The sequence below is a fragment of the Xenopus laevis genome, chromosome 1L (genome assembly GCF_017654675.1).
Source record: "Xenopus laevis strain J_2021 chromosome 1L, Xenopus_laevis_v10.1, whole genome shotgun sequence".
Lineage (NCBI taxonomy): Eukaryota > Metazoa > Chordata > Amphibia > Anura > Pipidae > Xenopus > Xenopus laevis.
Genome location: NC_054371.1, coordinates 101,311,570 through 101,330,508, shown reverse-complemented (window position 1 = coordinate 101,330,508; position 18,939 = coordinate 101,311,570). Strand labels below are relative to the sequence as shown.

Here is an 18,939-nt window from a genome sequence, read left to right as displayed (position 1 = left end):
CAAACACTGGGCCGAGGCTAAACACAGCCCGGCAGCGTTTAGATGCATGCCCATAGAGCAGATCCCCAAGAGAGCAAGAGGGGGAGATTATGATAATATGCTCCTAAAGAGGGAAGCATATTGGATATATGAATTGGGATGCGTGGCACCTAGGGGGTTAAACGGTCAACAATCCCTGGGTTGTTTCCTAACTTAAATACTACAACTCTTTCCCCTATTTCAGCACCTGAAAATTCAAGTTTTAGGAGCATGGAGACATATAAAAGAGGGTTGGAATAATTGTAACAAATGCCGTTTCCCTTATATGATTGTATGTCACAATTGATAATATGTTGCAATTTACTAAGATAAGGCTTATCTTGATTCACAGGTGCTGTATTTGTGTATCCATCGGCCTTGGAAACAAGGAGATTGATTTGTAACAGTTTTTTAACTCACTTCAATGGAATATGAGCACAGATTAAATGCACAGTATTTTGCTGACACCTATTGACACAAATATGAAGGTACACCTTTTTTATTGTGATTAACCACTCATCATATGTGTTGAATTGTTAATTGAGTGTTGTAATGAGGTCATCATGACGTTGCTAATGAGGGAATTGTGGGTATAAATATTGGGCACTAAGCCACACACACTTTATCCTTGATAAAGGCCCCAATGCGGGCCGAAACGTTGGATGCACAGTGTATTGAATAAACACTTTTGATAAAGAAAACGGAGTGCTGGTCCATCTTCAATTGATACATATCCTTTTGACCGAGCACCCGGCAAGGAACTACAGAGGATAGAGTGCAGGTGTCTCATATTGAACTATATATATATATATATATATTCTCCACCAAAGAGGCCGCACTGCTCAGGACTTATTGCAAACAAAAACTTTTATTAGAGAATCCAACGTTTCGGCTGTACCACCAGCCTTTGTCAAAGTTACATGCATACAAACAGATTACCCTTAAATACCCAAAATCTGGCGCGAAAATCCACCAGCCCTCCCTCAGGTGACGTGTTCAAAAGAAACCCGAGTGTCAGGTTAAATTGCACACACCACGGAAGGTTATGATAGACCTAGTACAAACACGGATCTGACTGATGCATAATGAGTGCGCTGCCAAGACGCTACACTGAATGAACCGACAGGAGGGTTGCTGTGACAGCGCCTCGGAAAACGTATACGATCGTTCTCAATACAAATAGACAGTGACAGCGTTTTTGGTGCGAGCACATCACAGGGTGTGTCTGGGTACGTGGTTATAGACACGACATGGAGCTCATGACTTTGCTGATTGAGGGTATGCACATTGGTGTGGGTGTTTATACGGACGATTATGGGTGATCACTACAGAGAGGAGGTAAACCCAGACCTGACACTATATTTACCTGCGAGTTCCTTCTTTCCCCACAGGTTGAGTGCTTCCAGCGACAGGGCGGATTAGCTAAATAGTAGCGATCATGTAGCATATCGTTAAATTGTTACTTAAATATGTATTGATATGATTGTTACTATGTGTGGAACGGTATCACTTAAAGACTACAAACTTTTCCCAGTATGTCCCGCTGTGAACAGCTGATTGTTATGGACTTTACTAGTATCACCTGACAGTTATGGACTTTACTAGTATCACCTGACACTCGGGTTTCTTTTGAACACGTCACCTGAGGGAGGGCTGGTGGATTTTCGCGCCAGATTTTGGGTATTTAAGGGTAATCTGTTTGTATGCACGTAACTTTGACAAAGGCTGGTGGTACAGCCAAAACGTTAGATTCTCTAATAAAAGTTTTTGTTTGCAATAAGTCCTGAGCAGTGCGGCCTCTTTGGTGGAGATTGTTTGCAGCTTTTGTCTCAGTTGTAAGTTATGAAAACTGGGGTTTCTGGAGTCCACATAGGGTTGCCACCTGGTTGGTATTTTACCAGACTGGCCAGTAAAAATGTTGGTTGATCCCAATGTTATAGGTATGGAAAAATGATAAATATATAAGAAGGCCAGTATTTTTTTTCCAGAAAAGGTGGCAACCCTAAGTTCACATGTGTCCTCAACCAGAGGTGTAACATTTGGGGCATGGGCTTCACCATAAAAAAATTTCTGGTAGCCTGCAATGCCCAAAAAAATGCAGGTTACACATTATTTGACAGGTCACCATGAATCTTGATATGATTAACCCACATCATTTTGCAGTATGAATGTGTGAAGTATGATGGTGGTAGAGTCATGCTGAAGGGCTGCTGCTATTAAAAAGGTATATTGTTAAAATAGAAATAAGAATGGCTAGTGCAAAAATATTGCAAGAAAACAGTCCAGTCCCCTAAAAAAACTGAAATTTGCTCCCAAAAGCCAAAGTAACACTATCCAAAACAAAGAAAGGGACTGAATGCAGTAGGTAAACAGAGAGGAAGATAAATCAAAGCAGAAACAATAAAAATATGAGAAAGTAAAGCAACAATAATTGATCACAAATGGGAAGAAAGTTACCCCAAAAAAGAATAGGGTATGTGGCTTAAGATACCAGTCCAGGTAAGCTGCATGTAGCAATTAGCATATAATGTTCCTGGTATAGAATGTACACAGGCCATAAACTAAAGTATAAATGAGTCCAACTGGACCTCTGTTTACCGCTGAATGCTCAGGAGGCAATATATTTACTTTAATTGCCACCTACTATGTATCTCCATCTTGGAAATAGATGATACTCAATTGTGCAGAACTATAGGTTCAATGCAGGATGCTGCCACTTTGCAGAGTTATTTGACTAAGTTCGAAAACTGGCTAGCAAACTGGAAAATGAGGTTCAATATTGTTTTTTTGGCAAAAATAATATAAATGCAAGTTATACACTAAATGGCAGTGTGTTGGGAGTTTCCTTAACTGAGAAGGATCTAGGGTTAAGTAATTGTCTAATTCTGAGCGGTGTCATTCTGTGGCCGCAAATAAAGTTCTCTCTTGCATAAAAAAGGGCATTAACTCAAGGGATGAAAACATAATTATGCCTCTTTATAGGTGCCTGGTAAGGCCTCACCTGGAGCATGCAGTGCAGTTTTGGACTCCAGTCCAAGGTATATAAGTGAGCTGGAGAGAGTGCAGAGACATGCAACTAAACTGGTTAGAGGGATGGAAGATTTTAATTATGAAAGTAGACTGTCAAGGTTGGGGTTGTTTTCTCTGGAAAAAAGGCGCTTGCGAGGGGACATGATTACACTTTACAAGTACATTAGAGGACACTATAGACAAATAGCAGGGGACCTTTTTACCCATAAAGAGGATCACCGCACCAGAGGCCACCCCTTCAGACTACAAGAAAAAAAACTTTAATTTGAAGCAACATAGGTGGTTCTTTACATTGAGGACAGTGAGGTTGTGGAATGCACTGCCAGGTGATGTTGTGATGGCTGATTCTGTTAATGCTTTTAAAAGGGGCTTGGATGATTTCTTGGACAGACGTAATATCAAAGGCTATTGTGATACTAAACTCTATATTTAGTAAAGATATAGGTATATATAATTTATGTGAAGGTATGGAGGGGTGTGTCTGTATGAATGCTGGGTTTTCATTTGGAGGGGTTGAACTTGGTGGACTGTCTTTTTTCAACCCGATTTAACTATGTAACTATACGTGTGTTTAAAAATGCAAAATAAAAACTTTAACAAATGAATGGAATAAAATCACTCTGAAACAGCTGGTATTCATTTATCTCAAAAGACTTACGAACTGGTATTGCTGCAAAAGGGATCTCTAAGAATATTAAAGTGTCCCTACTAAATATTTATATAAATAACATAATTCAGTTTTTTTTTAAGATTTCTTAAGATTTATTTATATAATAAAACAATATTCAAAAATTAATTTTGCGTTCAGTGTTTTAAAATTAAAATATCACAGCAAACATAATATCAGTGTCGAATGTTTTATTCATTAAAGGCATAATCATTGGGGGTTCCAAAATGTTAGAAACCCCCGGTAATCACTCCTGTTAGCAGTAAATGGAACCAATCTGGGGTATTTCTGTAGAAGCTAATTCATTCGAATATTCTTCTTCTACTGTCCTCTTTTCTCCAGGCCCAGGCATGCATATGTGCAGTAGAGTGATAAAGCCTGTCCATGCTTCTGCCCAGACCAGAACAAAGAGAAGACAAAAGAAGCGACAATTAACTTTTTTCGAGAATAGGAGCACTGGCCCAGGGTATCAGGTAAGAAATTATAATTACTGGGATACCACCCAGTAATTACACCTTTTATTCTCTTTTAAATGAAGGTATGAACAAATTTGCAAGGAACTTGATAGATGTAAGGTAAAATTTCATAAATCTAGATGAACCTACTACATAGGTGTGTTACAGGTAATAAAACCAATGTAGGGCATTTATTTGTATATTATTTAGGTAAATAAAATGGGCACCTTCTCAAGGTAGTTGAACTCCATTGCAACCTCCGTGAAAAAGAAATACACGTGCTCTCTCCATTCCACTGCATGAATAAAATATGGATCTAAGGGCAGAAAACAAAACTGTCAATGAAAACCAAAAGGCAGACTATTACCCACAAATGTAGAAATACATTTGTGCCTTAAGTTATTTCCCTCACCCTTGAACCATTTGGAGTCATGTTTTACACTGCGTAGAGCTAGACTTGGGCCAAGGCTGCGATACAAAACAGCATCTATAGCCAGGAAATCTGTTACTGTAGCAGTGAAGAGCATTCCATCTAAAAGAGGGGGAAAAAGAGAATGCTGTGTAATGACTGTGGTGAGGATGTTACTGAAATCAGTCTATATCTGACTGTACAGCTGTGTACATGTTCTATTCCTCTTTTCACTGTTTCACTTTCAGAATAACCAGTTTTGAACTTACCTGCAAATAGAGCAACATTTGCATGTTTGGGATCATATGGACATCGTGCCATTCCACTAATAGTGTCTCCAACCTGCTCCAGAGTGTCAGTCTACGGGTGTTGGGAAAGAAAAATAAATTTTAAATATAATATATATATATATATATATATATATATATATATATATCCCACAAAGAAGGTCCGCACTCTCAGGACTTAAATTGAAAAAATGTTTTTATTAACTAAACGACATATATATATCTCAAGGGAACGTTGTGCTCACCACTAATTTTTAAAACCATTAGGTGGGGGTGCAATGAGGCTGTGACCACAAAATACATATAGACAAATACAGGAGTCCTCTGCACTCAACCCATTATCAATATATTTAAGACAGACATTTTGTGCATACTGCTACTGAAAATGCCTTACCCTTTAAACAAAACAGAGATTGTTTGTCCATATATTGCAATATATTTAAGCTTGCCAACTACGTCAAAGTCATCCCATATCTGGCCAGTCCTATGATCAATTTTCATCTGATTCATTAAGAATTCTATTGCTTCATTATACATTTTACAAAGGGACTAAGTTATTAGTAAAGCAAATTAGTGTTGAGAACAACTTTCCCTTGTTTGTTATAGTTATACAGGAGCAGTGACCAGCTCCATGTTGTAGCTCCCACCCGTCCCAACTATAGTCAGGTGATCCCACTGGTGTCTAATAAAAGGGCAGCCAAGTTTGGGAGTTTTAATTTGAAAGCAGCTAGTAAGTTGCAGGTAAAACTTAGTCCCTTTGTTGCAAAGCTTTAGTAGCACATGTTTCTCACAAAGGGGCTAAAACAGTAGTTCAATATATTGCAGTAGAGGAGGAGTGAAGAATGAAGCAGGAAGGGCCACTAAGGGGCATATTCCTTAACATTGGAAACAAACAGCACCAATGACGTTGCCCATGGCAGTCAATTAGCAATTAGATTAGAACAGTCACCTACAAATTATTAAATAACAAAAGCTGGTTGATATGGGCAACATCTCCACTGATGTTTGTCTCCAAATGTTAATAAATATGCCCCTTAATATTTGCATGCAAATTGGTTCCTTGCACGAAGGGGATCTCACGTACACTGTAGTCAGCACACACTGGGTTGAAAGCATTGGTTCCACAAATGAACAAAGTTTGGTAGTCTCTCAAAAGAAGAACCTTCACAAAGTTCCTGCACTCGTCCTGTGGGAAGAGAGGGACCAGTGATTGGGACGTGTACCAGTGAAAACAAGAGGTCAAAATGAATGATTCAGGACACAAGGGGGCATATTTATCAAGGGTCGAATTGAAAAAACGTCGAAATTCCAATTAAAAAAAGACCAACCTAAATTAAGTCGAAGTTTTTTTTTGGTTGAATAGGTCAATTTTCAAATCTAGTCTTATGGATGATGTACTCCTTTTGTTATTATGTCTGGTTCCACTTCAGAGTCAGGGCCCCGCCAGACCTGCAGACTTACTCAATTATAACATAGAACTCCGGAGAACCAAGGTAGTAGTTCAGTGATTCATTATATTCATACAGTGCACTGTATGAATAAAATGAATCACTGAACTACTACCTTAGTTCTCCGGAGTTCTATGTTATAATTCAGTTTTCAAATCTAATAGGTCCGTATTCGCCCGAATTCGATTTGAAGGAATAACGCATTTGATCGAATTCGATCTTCGATTTTTCAAAGTCCACCAATTGACTCCAAATAGGTTCAAGGAGGTCCCCATAGGCTAAAACAGCAATTCGGCAGGAAAGAGACAGTACATGATAAATTTCGTTATTCGAATTTTCGAATTGTTTCAAATTCGAATAAGATTTGGACTATTCCCTAGTCGAAGTTCACAAAAAATAGCTCGGAAATGGAATTTTTTTTCATTTGAAAATTCACCTTGACCTTTGATAAATCTGCCCCAATGAGTGTTAGGTGCAAAGACCTGTGAGGTTAAGTGTCAAGAAGCTTTATTATTAATATTATTATTATTACTTGGTGAACAGAATAATATTTTTAAAATATAATATAAATATTTGAGACATTTTAGTTCAGTGTAGCTTTTACACATATTTGGCCAGATTCATTTAGATGATAAAAGGCTGATCTCCTTATTCAATTCCAAACTCACCCACAGAGCCAGATGCAATTCAATAAGAAAAACTTCTCACTGTTTATCACATAAAAACTCTATTGAAGTCTTTGGGAAAAAGTAGAATTGAATTAGGAGAAAAGTTTTTCTCCTTAAACATTAAGAAAATAAATGTTTGAATCAAGCCCATTATTACATATATTTACATATATTTACATAGAAATTGCACACAGAGCTTGTTGTAGAAAATGCTTATCACCTGGTTTTATTTGGCCACAGAGAGTGCAATAGTAAGATTATTCTACTGCTGCAGTGTCTGTGGCCAAAATCAAAAATGTTTGGTAAAACTTTTTTACAACAAGCTGTTGTAAAGTGAGTGACTGTAGTGATGTCCCTACACCCACCACCAGCACTACCACCAAAACATCTGCATTGTGTGTGCCAGCCATCAAGTAAAATAAAAATACACAAAAAATAGCACATCCAGTTATTATTTTGAATCCTACAAAGTATAACAGCCAACAAGGATTATACTTTGCTTAATTAAATCTGCTGCTGGGGGCATTTCATTTCCGACTGTTACAGAGCCCAAAACGGTCAGGTATGTTTCTGATCACAGTCCTGCTACAGCGTAAAAAACATTTGCAGGAAATACTACTGAAGACAATGAAAATGTTTATACATAGAATATATATAGAATATACTTGTGACATGTGGGGGTGTGCATCTTTATAATGGTTATAGTCAATATATTGTAAATATGTCACAGTGTATTTGACTTGCTTGTTCATAGCCTATCACTTTACCTGTAGTTTTCAAAACTTACTGTTAGGTTAGCAAAGTATTTAGCAATTATGGATTATTTACATATGAGAAATATTACAACATATGAGAATTTTTTTTTCTCCTCCAGCATCTAATTGGGGAGTACCATTTGGATGAAAATGCAAGTTGATGCATGCCTAAGGCAGGACTGTCCAACAGGCAGCCTGGAGATGTGCCCCCAAAATGTTAAATCTATGCAACAGTCATACTCTCCTTTCTAGCTGGTTCTGAGCTGTCATTCAAGCCATCAAATTATGTAGCCCAAGTTGGATGGGCCAATTTGTAAAATGCTGCAAATTTGGCACAGCTGCCTAAAATTCTGGTTTTCTGTCTTAGTGAGACAACAGAACATCATCTGGCCAAGCTTTTGTCAGCAGATCAGCTATGATTTTACTTGACTGGGTTATCCAAATCATTTTGAGGCTGCACTGGTGCGCTGTTAACTGAAGGTACAACAGATCACAAACATTTGGCAGATCATCTTCATTATTCTTTTGACTGTCAGGACTGAAGTGCAGAACACATTGCATGAATTATCAGCTTTACATCGTTAAAAGTTTTATGGGCATATACATTTTTTAGTAGATAAAAGAGCAGACTAATAGGTGTGTAGTGGAAATCAAAGCAGAGATACTTTCACAGCCAATTACATTGTGACTGCAGGGGGTGCTACACAAGGGAAAGAGAGGTATTTAGGGGACTATAATAAATAATTTTAAAATGTAATCAATGTCTACATGCCAATAGAGCAGCAGCAGATTGTGCCATAGAGATTCGCAAGTAAAGATATGTACCACTGTACTCAAGTATATTTGACAGGTGACTTTACATCATCAGTTATAAACGGTGAGTAGTGATGTCATATTTGTCACAAGACTCACTAAATCTTGTGTATTATAATGAATAAAGTACCCCTTGTTGGAAAACATGAGGATATTAGAAGTAACCTCGGAGTTCCATGACCTGTATAAAAGCTTTTATATGGTCATGGAACGCCTCGGTGACTTATAATATCCTTGTATTTTACAATAGGGGGTACTTTATTCAATATATATTAGTTAATAAGATGAACAGTATATAATATAGGAACGGCTGCACAAGTAATACTGTGTAGGTGCATGTGTGTTTACATAACAGAATGACAACAGAATAAGAGTAGTGCAATTCCTACCTCCTGCTTTCCTTTCATCCGACATACATTAATGTCTTGGTGATTTGATTTCCAGATTAATTTCTGTATATAAAAATCAAAATTCCTCCTATTAAATGCATGATCAAAAAAACAGCAAATAAAAGTACATTCATAAATGTCCCTATATGAAGCAGAAATACAATTTTTGATATTCCCTATTGTAAAAGGATATTGTCATCCCTAAGACAAACATTTAGGGGCCGATTCATCAAGGGTCGAATATCGAGGGTTAATTAACCCTCGATATTCGACTAGGAATTGAAATCCTTCGATATTCGAAGTCGAAGGATTTAGTGCAAATCCTGCGATCATACGATCGAAGGATTATTCCTTCGATCGAACGATTAAATCCTTCGAATCGAACGATTCGAAGGATTTTAATCCAACGATCGAAGGAATATCCTTCGATCAAAAAAACTTAGGAAAGCCTATGGGGACCTTCCCCATAGGCTAACATTGACTTCGGTAGCTTTTAGCTGCCGAAGTAGGGGGTCGAAGTTTTTTTTAAAGAGACAGTACTTCGACTATCGAATGGTCGAATAGTCGAACGATTTTTAGTTCGAATCCTTCGATTCGAAGTCGCAGTCGCAGGTCGAAGTAGCCCATTCGATGGTCGAAGTAGCCCAAAAAACACTTCGAAATTCGAAGTTTTTTTACTTCGAATCCTTCACTCGAGCTTGATGAATCGGCCCCTTAATGATTAGCATGGACCTGCTATGAAACAAACAATAAGGGTCATTTCCAAAGTACTGGTGTAAGGGTTACAGCGTGGAACCGCTGTGATAGTGGATAGCCATTCCATTGGGAGAGGATATGGCGGAAGCCCAGGGGTGTACCCATAGATGGTAAGGGAGGCAGACATGGTGAAAATAAAGCAGGTTTACTTGGAGCTTGCAAATAACACAGGAACAGTTCAAAATAAGGTAATTACCAGGAAGGTGAGGATAAGGAAACAATGCAACACAGGAGCTTGGAATCCAGGAGCTTGGGATACAGGTAAGGAATCACGAACAAGATACAGCGACCAGATACAGGATACGATTACAATTAATGACTCAGCCCTGAGCAAAGCTCAGGGCGGGGTTAATAAAGGGACGGTAATTGGGAATGGGAAACACATGAGGGTAAACGAGGTGGGTGGAGAATGGGGAGGAACACACTAGAAACTGACAGGTACATGAAACACAAGACACACAAGGGTAAGGATCAGCCTCAAAGAGCCCCCAGTGGCTCAGAAGAACACACAATGTCCAGAATCTGGGAAATAAAGGTTCGAGATCCTTACAGTACCCCCTCCTTAAGGGTCGACCTCCGGGCGACCCAACGAAAGACCCCCATCCTTTTTAGTCCAATGACTGGAGATGGGGACAAAAGTTTGCCAGGGTCAAAGGCTGGAGAGCCGCCAGGGTCAAAGGCTGGAGAGCCGCCAGGATCGGAAGCCAGATCAGAGAAGTCGCCAGAGTCAGGAGCCAGATCAGAGAAGTCGCCAGGGTCAGGAGCCAGATCAGATGGATGGCCAGAGTCAGGAGCCAGATCAGAGAAGTCGCCAGGGTCAGGAGCCAGATCAGATGGATGGCCAGAGTCAGCCTGCATAGTAGAAGAACCAGCCAAGGCACCCATTACAGGCGGCGGACCAGCAGAGGCACCCATTACAGGTGGCGGACCAGCAGAGGCACCCATTACAGGTGGCGGACCAGCAGAGGCACCCATTACAGGTGGCGGATTGCCCAGGACAACAGGAAGACCACCACGAATAGCAACAAGACTGGTAGACTCTGGAGCACCAGAACTATCAGATCCTGCAGCAGGAATGGCAGGTCTAGAAGTAGATTTGTCTGTGGGCCCAGAGGCCATGGTACACAGGTCCTCACAGGCTGAACCCAGCAAGGCTGTTGGCACAGAGGTTGGAAGCGGCAAGGCTGCTGGCACAGAGGCTGGAAGCGGCAAGGCTGCTGGCACAGGAGCTGCAGGCGGGACCACTGGCACAGGAGCTGCAGGCGGGACCACTGGCACAGGAGCTGCAGGCGGGACCACTGGCACAGGAGCTGCAGGCGGGACCACTGGCACAGGAGCTGCAGGCGGGACCACTGGCACAGGAGCTGCAGACACAGGAGCTGCAGATTGGACTGTAGGAACTGGAGCTGAAAACGTAATGGGAGACATGGAAATTGACAGAGACAGCTTTCGGGGAGCCGGCACAGGAACAGGCAGCTTTCGGAGAGCCGGCACAGGAGGCAGCTGCTGGGGGCCTGGCATTGGAACAAGAGGCAGCTGCTGGGGGACCGGCACTGGAGCAAGAGACTGCTTTCGGGGAGCCGGCACTGGAGCAGGAGGCAGCTGCTGGAAGACTAACACTGGAACAGGAGGCAGCTGCTGGAGGACCGGCACTGGAACAAGAGGCAGCTTTCGGGGAGCCGGCACAGGAGCAGGCAGCTTTCGGAGAGCCGGCACAGGAGGCAGCTGCTGGGGGTCTGGCATTGGAACAAGAGGCAGCTGCTGGGGGACCGGCATTGGAACAAGAGGCAGCTGCTGGGGGACCGGCACTGGAACAAGAGACTGCTTTCGGGGAGCCGGCACTGGAGCAGGAGGCTGCTTTCGGGGAGCCGGCACTGGAGCAGGAGGCTGCTTTCGGGGAGCTGGCACTGGAGCAGGAGGCAGCTGCTGGAGGACCAACACTGGAACAGGAGGCAGCTGCTGGAGGACCGGCACTGGAACAAGAGGCAGCTTTCGGGGAGCCGGCACAGGAGCAGGCAGCTTTCGGAGAGCCGGCACAGGAGGCAGCTGCTGGGGGACCGGCACTGGAGCAAGAGGCTGCTTTCGGGGAGCCGGCACTGGAGCAGGAGGCAGCTGCTGGAGGACCAACACTGGAACAGGAGGCAGCTGCTGGAGGACCGGCACTGGAACAGGAGGCAGCTTTCGGGGAGCCAGCACTGGAACAAGAGGCAGCTGCTGGGGGACCGGCACTGGAGCAAGAGACTGCTTTCGGGGAGCCGGCACTGGAGCAGGAGGCAGCTGCTGGAGGACCAACACTGGAACAGGAGGCAGCTTTCGGGGAGCCAGCACTGGAACAAGAGGCAGCTGCTGGGGGACCGGCACTGGAGGCAGCTGCTGAGAAGCCGGCACAGCAGACAGGACAGGCTGGGAAGCCGGCACAGCAGACAGGACAGGCTGGGAAGCGGCACAGCAGACAGGACAGGCTGGGAAGCCGGCACAGCAGACAGGACAGGCTGGGAAGCCGGCACAGCAGACAGGACAGGCTGGGAAGCCGGCACAGCAGACAGGACAGGCTGGGAAGCCGGCACAGCAGACAGGACAGGCTGGGAAGCCGGCACAGCAGACAGGACAGGCTGGGAAGCCGGCACAGCAGACAGGACAGGCTGGGAAGCCGGCACAGCAGACAGCCAGTTGGGAGCCAGTCGTCGGGAAGGTCCAGCTGGACACTTGGGTAGCCGATGCTGCTGCGAAGCCTCCTCTCTTGGGGGTACTAGGCACGGCAGAAGCCCCATTTTGGGAGGCACAGAACATGACAGAAGCCCCTCTTCTGGGGGCACAGGACAAGGCAGAAGCCCCTCTTCTGGGGGCACAGGATCAGGCAGAAGCCCCACTTCTGGGGGCACAGGACAAGGCAGAAGCCCCTCTTCTGGGGGCACAGGACAAGGCAGAAGCCCCTCTTCTGGGGGCACAGGACAAGGCAGAAGCCCCTCTTCTGGGGGCACAGGACAAGGCAGAAGCCCCTCTTCTGGGGGCACAGGACAAGGCAGAAGCCCCTCTTCTGGGGGCACAGGACAAGGCAGAAGCCCCTCTTCTGGGGGCACAGGACAAGGCAGAAGCCCCTCTTCTGGGGGCACAGGACAAGGCAGAAGCCCCTCTTCTGGGGGCACAGGACAAGGCAGAAGCTGGGCCAGGACTGGAGGTAGCTGTTGCAGAGGGGTAGCAGGACCGGGAACTGAAGCAGACCGCTGTGGGGTAGAGGGAACAGGAGCAGACTGCAGAGGCATAGCTGGCCCTGGAACAGGAGCAGACTGCAGAGGCATAGCTGGCCCTGGAACAGGAGCAGACTGCAGAGGCATAGCTGGCCCTGGAACAGGAGCAGACTGCAGAGGCATAGCTGGCCCTGGAACAGGAGCAGACTGCAGAGGCATAGCTGGCCCTGGAACAGGAGCAGACTGCAGAGGCATAGCTGGCCCTGGAACAGGAGCAGACTGCAGAGGCATAGCTGGCCCTGGAACAGGAGCAGACTGCAGAGGCATAGCTGGCCCTGGAACAGGAGCAGACTGCAGAGGCATAGCTGGCCCTGGAACAGGAGCAGACTGCAGAGGCATAGCTGGCCCTGGAACAGGAGCAGACTGCAGAGGCATAGCTGGCCCTGGAACAGGAGCAGACTGCAGAGGCATAGCTGGCCCTGGAACAGGAGCAGACTGCAGAGGCATAGCTGGCCCTGGAACAGGAGCAGACTGCAGAGGCATAGCTGGCCCTGGAACAGGAGCAGACTGCAGAGGCATAGCTGGCCCTGGAACAGGAGCAGACAGCGGTGGGGATTTCAAAGGCCAAGAAACTGGAGGTGGACGACCAGACACAGGCCAGATAGCAGTTTGTAGCTCATCTTCGCTCGAATCTGAATCTTCCCAGCCCACATCGAAGACTGAATCCTCCCAGTCATCGTCAGAGAGAAAATCCTGATAGACATCATCACAGAAATGGGAGCTGACTTTTGCCTCATTCTCCCCACCCCAAGGGAGTTGTAGTTCCACATCAGGACAAGAAAGCATGGAGGGCTTTCCCAAGGGCTTCTTGTTTGGCTGAGTCATTCTGTAAGGGTTACAGCGTGGAACCGCTGTGATAGTGGATAGCCATTCCATTGGGAGAGGATATGGCGGAAGCCCAGGGGTGTACCCAAAGATGGTAAGGGAGGCAGACATGGTGAAAATAAAGCAGGTTTACTTGGAGCTTGCAAATAACACAGGAACAGTTCAAAATAAGGTAATTACCAGGAAGGTGAGGATAAGGAAACAATGCTGGAACAAGGCAACACAGGAGCTTGGAATCCAGGAGCTTGGGATACAGGTAAGGAATCACTGGAACAAGATACAGCGACCAGATACAGGATACGATTACAATTAATGACTCAGCCCTGAGCAAAGCTCAGGGCGGGGTTAATAAAGGGACGGTAATTGGGAATGGGAAACACATGAGGGTAAACGAGGTGGGTGGAGAATGGGGAGGAACACACTAGAAACTGACAGGTACATGAAACACAAGACACACAAGGGTAAGGATCAGCCTCAAAGAGCCCCCAGTGGCTCAAAAGAACACACAATGTCCAGAATCTGGGAAATAAAGGTTCGAGTCCCGGGCTGATCCTTACAACTGGGCATAGTAGAAAATGCACTTTTCCACCCAGCCCTGCGCAAGTCGCAAGTCGTAGAGCATTTACCTACACAGCTGCCTTGCACCTGCTCTTTACATTGCACAGGATTATTAATCCGATAGAAGGTACAAATTGCAGCTATGCCCTGGTTAAAAGTGCTGGAAGAAAAAGCTCTAATGGTAGCTATTGCACCCTCAGGATATCTTATGCCCAGGACATAAATGACACCTTTGATATTTGGGGGAAAAATTAGGGGAATATACAGCTTTTCATGTAGTTTTTTTTATAATTATTAAGCTTACTCCAGCATCCAGGCAATGGTTAATTAAGAGGCTGGAAGATAAATAGGAAAGGCCTGAACAGAAAGAGAAGTAATAAAGAGTAGCAATAACAATACAACTGTAGCTGTATAGCAATATTTTTTTTTTTTGCTGCTGTGGTCAGTGAACCCCATTTTAAAAGCTGGAAAAAAATTAAGACTAACCAAACATTCTACAACATACTAGAATTATTAAGGTGACTAACCCCTTTTTAAAGGGCTGGAAATTCTGATTCACTGGGAAAGCTGCCAATATGTTAGGCACCACACAGTGAATCCAAGTATAATTTGTGATCTGGTGATCCTTTTATAAATCAACAGAATAGGAAAGTAGAAGAGCAGTGATGCCATGTTACTTAACATTCCCAGTTGACCCTAGCAAATACAGACTACAAACAGAAAATTAAATTCACTGCTCAGTGCCTACCTCCAAGGGAGTTTTTTTCACAATATTAGTAAAAAACAGGAGAACATGGAGTAAACATGATTGAACTTAACAGTAAAAATTTTCACACCAGTCTGTTGAAAAACCCCTGAGGCTTAAATAAAAGTAATGTTTAATTCATGATATTTACAGTATGTGAATGAACAGCTAGGGCTGATGAAGAGTATGCTGGATGTGGATCATAAAGAAAAACAAAGGGAGGCTGTGAAAGAAATGAGACAAAGGAAGGCAAAACAGAAGAACAATTAAGATCAGAAGGACAAAATTATATAAAAAAACTAGATAAGCAGATGCCAGAAGAAGAAAACAGCAAAAAGCAAAAGTAGGGAGAAAAAGACAAAAAGAAAAAAGGTGAAACAGTGAAGTAGGCTTGTCTTAAAACTTGGAATTTTACTGTGTTAACATACAGTTGTGGTCATAAATTATACCCCTGGCAGAATTTGTAAAATGTGGTCCATTTTTAAGACAAAACAGATTTATTTTATTTTTCATGTGATTCGACTTAAACTAAAACTATAGCATTGAAAGAAATAATAAAATGTTCCTGTTCAAAAGTTTGCATACCTTTAATATTGTGTATTGCCTTTAGCATTAATGACAGCAGTCTTTTTGTCATAGATGAGAATGATGCCCTTTATTTTCTCAGGCAGTGAAGCTGCCTTAGCAGAAACAGCACCGAGTCCTTTAAATTCTTTGGTGGTGCATGTTCGATATCTCCCCAATGATGGCTCAATGCTGCAGCTACTGAATGGTCAACTTGACCTTATATTTTAGCTCATTGTCACATTGGCGATGTCTGGGTGCACGCATGTGCGCGAGCTAGGCGATTGTGCGCATGCTCAAAAAGACGCTTGTGTGCATGCGCGAATAGGCGCTGGTGCGCATGCGCGGAGCGAAGCGATATCGCAAATAGACAAAGAAAAGAACAAGTGGGTGGTCGGCAGAGAAGGGACCTGACTAGGGGTAGGAGTAAGTACGTGCCTGGCGCCCCTCCACCTTTGTGCCTTAGGCACGTGTCTACTCTGCCTACCCCTAGTTCCGGCCCTGGTGCCAAATGCAGGACAGTTGGGAGGTTTGAATCCAACAAATTAATTGTATGAGTATGCTATAGACCCCCTGACAAAGGGTAAGAGGCTAAGCTGCTGTTGCAAACAGAAAAAGCTGCTGGTTTGGGGCAACGTAACTGGTAGTGGGGTATGTGGCTCAATTCAGAAGAAAGGAAAGTATTTTCCTTATAAAAGTCAGCAAATCTGACTCTGGTTTCAAGTACACATTACTCCATCTGACTCTAAAGCTCTAGTCTATGACAGCTTAGCATCCACTCAGACATTTACTGGAATATCCAGTAAACGTCCTCTATAACTTCCTGTAAATGAAAATATATTCTTATATGCTAAGTATCCTAAGAGGTATATGATCTTCCTTTTTCTTAGTCTACCTGACAGAACCTCTATTTTTTTCACTTCATCATAGTTTAAACAGTACTGACTGTAATTTTATTTGGATATCTTTTTATATCCTATTCCTGATTTATAACGTTGAGATACTTTTTTTTTGCAGATCCTTTGACAGTTTCTTTGGTTTCCCCATGCTTCAGTACCCAGCAAAGTCGTGCATCCCTGAATGAAATGCACAAGGGTTTCTCAATTTCTCATTGGGTGGCATTCACAAAAGTGGTGATATTGAGACAATATAAAAGTGAAGATAAAAATGTTGGATTTCCCACCAAATTCACAAACCTCTATCTCCACTTTTGTGAATTTGTCTTTTAAACAGACACTTTTTGGATTTTGTCTTTTGCACAACATTTCAATGCCATTTTTTCTGAATTTGTCTTTAGCTCTTACTAAACCTGGCAGTCAGCCATCAAATTAGAATTTTTGGGGGAGGGGGTTTATTTTACTTACTTTTCCTTTAGATAATACATTTACTCAAATTGCTAATATTGCCTCATTCATTAAACTAAAACGAGTAAAATAATGCAATACACTTGCAAAAGTTAAAAACCTTTTACATATCAAATTGTATAAAATACACTTTTTTGTTTAATCAGTGTTGTACTTGATTTCTTAATGAGACTTTTACACCTATAAGGTTAGATAGGACTTGTGCCCTGACTATAAAATGCTAATACCTATTAATATGATAATACTTCCCTAATGGGACACCTACAAGAGGTGTGAAATGAAGGTTGGGTGAACCAAAGCAGAGCAAGTTATCTTAGAATTGATCTGACACATAGGGAGGCATTAGACTTTTGGAATTCCCCCCATTGATTGATTTATACATAGGCATTGACTCTCACCCTTCATTGCCATCTCAAACTGTGTGTCTACTTAAAGGGGTTGTTCACCTTTGAGATAACTCAAAAACCTTCAATAATAAAAAATGAATACCAATTGCAAATTGTCTCAGAATATCACTCTCTACATCATACTTAAAGGGGTTGTTCACCTTTTAAATAACTCAAAAACCTTCAATAATAAAAAATGAAAACCAATCGCCAATTGTTTTGGAATATCACTCTCTACATCATGTATGATGTAGAGATGGATATTCGAAGACAATTTGCAATTGGTTTTCATTTTTTATTATTGAAGGTTTTTGAGTTTAGCTTTTTATTCAGCAGCTATTTAATTTGCATCTTAAGCAATCTGGTAACTAGGGTCCAAATTACCCTAGCAACCATGTATTCATTTGAATAAGAGACTGGAATATGAATAGGAGAGGCCTGAATAGAAGGATCAGTAATAAAAAGTAACAATAACAATACATTTGTAGCCTTACAGAGCATTTGTCTTTTAGAAGGGAGTCAGCGACACCCATTTGAAAGCTGCAAAGAGTCAGAAAAAAGGCAAATAACTATAAAACTCTACAAATAAATAATGAAAACCAATTCAAAAGTTGCTTAGAATTGGCCATTCTATAACATAATAAAAGTTACCTTAAAAGTGAACCACCCCTTTAAGTGTATATTATCAGCCCAAACAAGAATATATAAACTTTTGATCAAGGCACTCTATATACTTTCAGATAAGATTATGATTACTACAGGGCATGTACAACACTTTGATGATAAATAGCTTAATATTCCAATATACTGTAAAAAAATAGCATTTTTGCAGGATCACTCTTATTTTCCATAAATAGTTAATATTTTACAAATTCTGCCCGGGTTATTCACAACTGTAAATATGAATAGCTGCTGCAGAAAAAATATAAATCGATGACACAGCAGGGACCACTCATATATGTCTAAGGCTTGACTAAATAATTGAAAGTGGGAAAGTGTGTATTTGCTTTCTTTGCTGGAAAAGTGTGTGTGGTCTTATGACAGAAAGCTTCTATATTCTGGTCAGGCCTCTATCATCAAGCATCCTAAGAAGTTGCATCAATCACAATTATCGCGCTGATCAAGGCATTCAGGAATCTGGTATATTTAATATAAATTTTCGGCTTTATTCTTGCGCATTAAAAGTTACAAAGGAGGGGGTTTACATCTAACGCGTTTCATGTCAAAAGGCTTGACACTGAAGTGAGTGTCAAGCCTTTTGACACGAAACACATTAGATGTAAACCCCCTCCTTTGTAACTTTTAATGCGCAAGAATAAAGCCAAATAAATTGATATTAAATATACCAATAAATGTGATGGATGCAGTAGCCGGTTAGAAGTGACCGACACATCGCGAGAGCTGCGGTCGAGCAGGAGATGGCGTGCATGGGATGAGCTCCGCCACATCGCTACTTTCTGTCATCCTAAGAAGTTGGACAGCAATAGTCTAGGTATAACAGTATCCCAGGATATCAGGGGTGCCCAGACTTTACCAATACAGGATCTACTTTTA

The 18,939-nt window shown here is 42.5% G+C and overlaps 1 protein-coding gene and 1 long non-coding RNA gene across 6 annotated transcripts in view; one reads left to right on the top strand and one right to left on the bottom strand.

Moving 5' to 3' along the window:
• sema6b.L (sema domain, transmembrane domain (TM), and cytoplasmic domain, (semaphorin) 6B L homeolog) overlaps positions 1 to 18,939 on the bottom strand; it is an 87,012-nt gene that overhangs the window by 26,639 nt on the left and 41,434 nt on the right. For 3 of the 4 annotated variants that reach the window (XM_018254052.2, XM_018254058.2, XM_041561134.1), the window contains 5 exons: positions 8,940 to 9,002; positions 5,951 to 6,052; positions 4,849 to 4,939; positions 4,583 to 4,702; positions 4,398 to 4,486 (listed from right to left, as the gene is read on the bottom strand). In XM_018254052.2, coding sequence (XP_018109541.1) covers positions 4,398 to 4,486; positions 4,583 to 4,702; positions 4,849 to 4,939; positions 5,951 to 6,052; positions 8,940 to 9,002 — 465 coding nt within the window. The remainder of the gene's footprint in view (positions 1 to 4,397; positions 4,487 to 4,582; positions 4,703 to 4,848; positions 4,940 to 5,950; positions 6,053 to 8,939; positions 9,003 to 18,939) is intronic. The other variant, XM_041561132.1, reaches the window with a different exon arrangement.
• LOC121393229 overlaps positions 233 to 18,939 on the top strand; it is a 30,697-nt gene continuing 11,990 nt past the window's right edge. Inside the window, exons 1-3 of one of the 2 annotated variants that reach the window (XR_005960870.1) lie at positions 233 to 506; positions 4,058 to 4,188; positions 7,857 to 8,671. This is a non-coding gene — a long non-coding RNA (uncharacterized LOC121393229). Of the gene's footprint in view, positions 507 to 4,057; positions 4,189 to 7,856; positions 8,672 to 18,939 lie in introns of those variants that run through there. The other variant, XR_005960877.1, reaches the window with a different exon arrangement.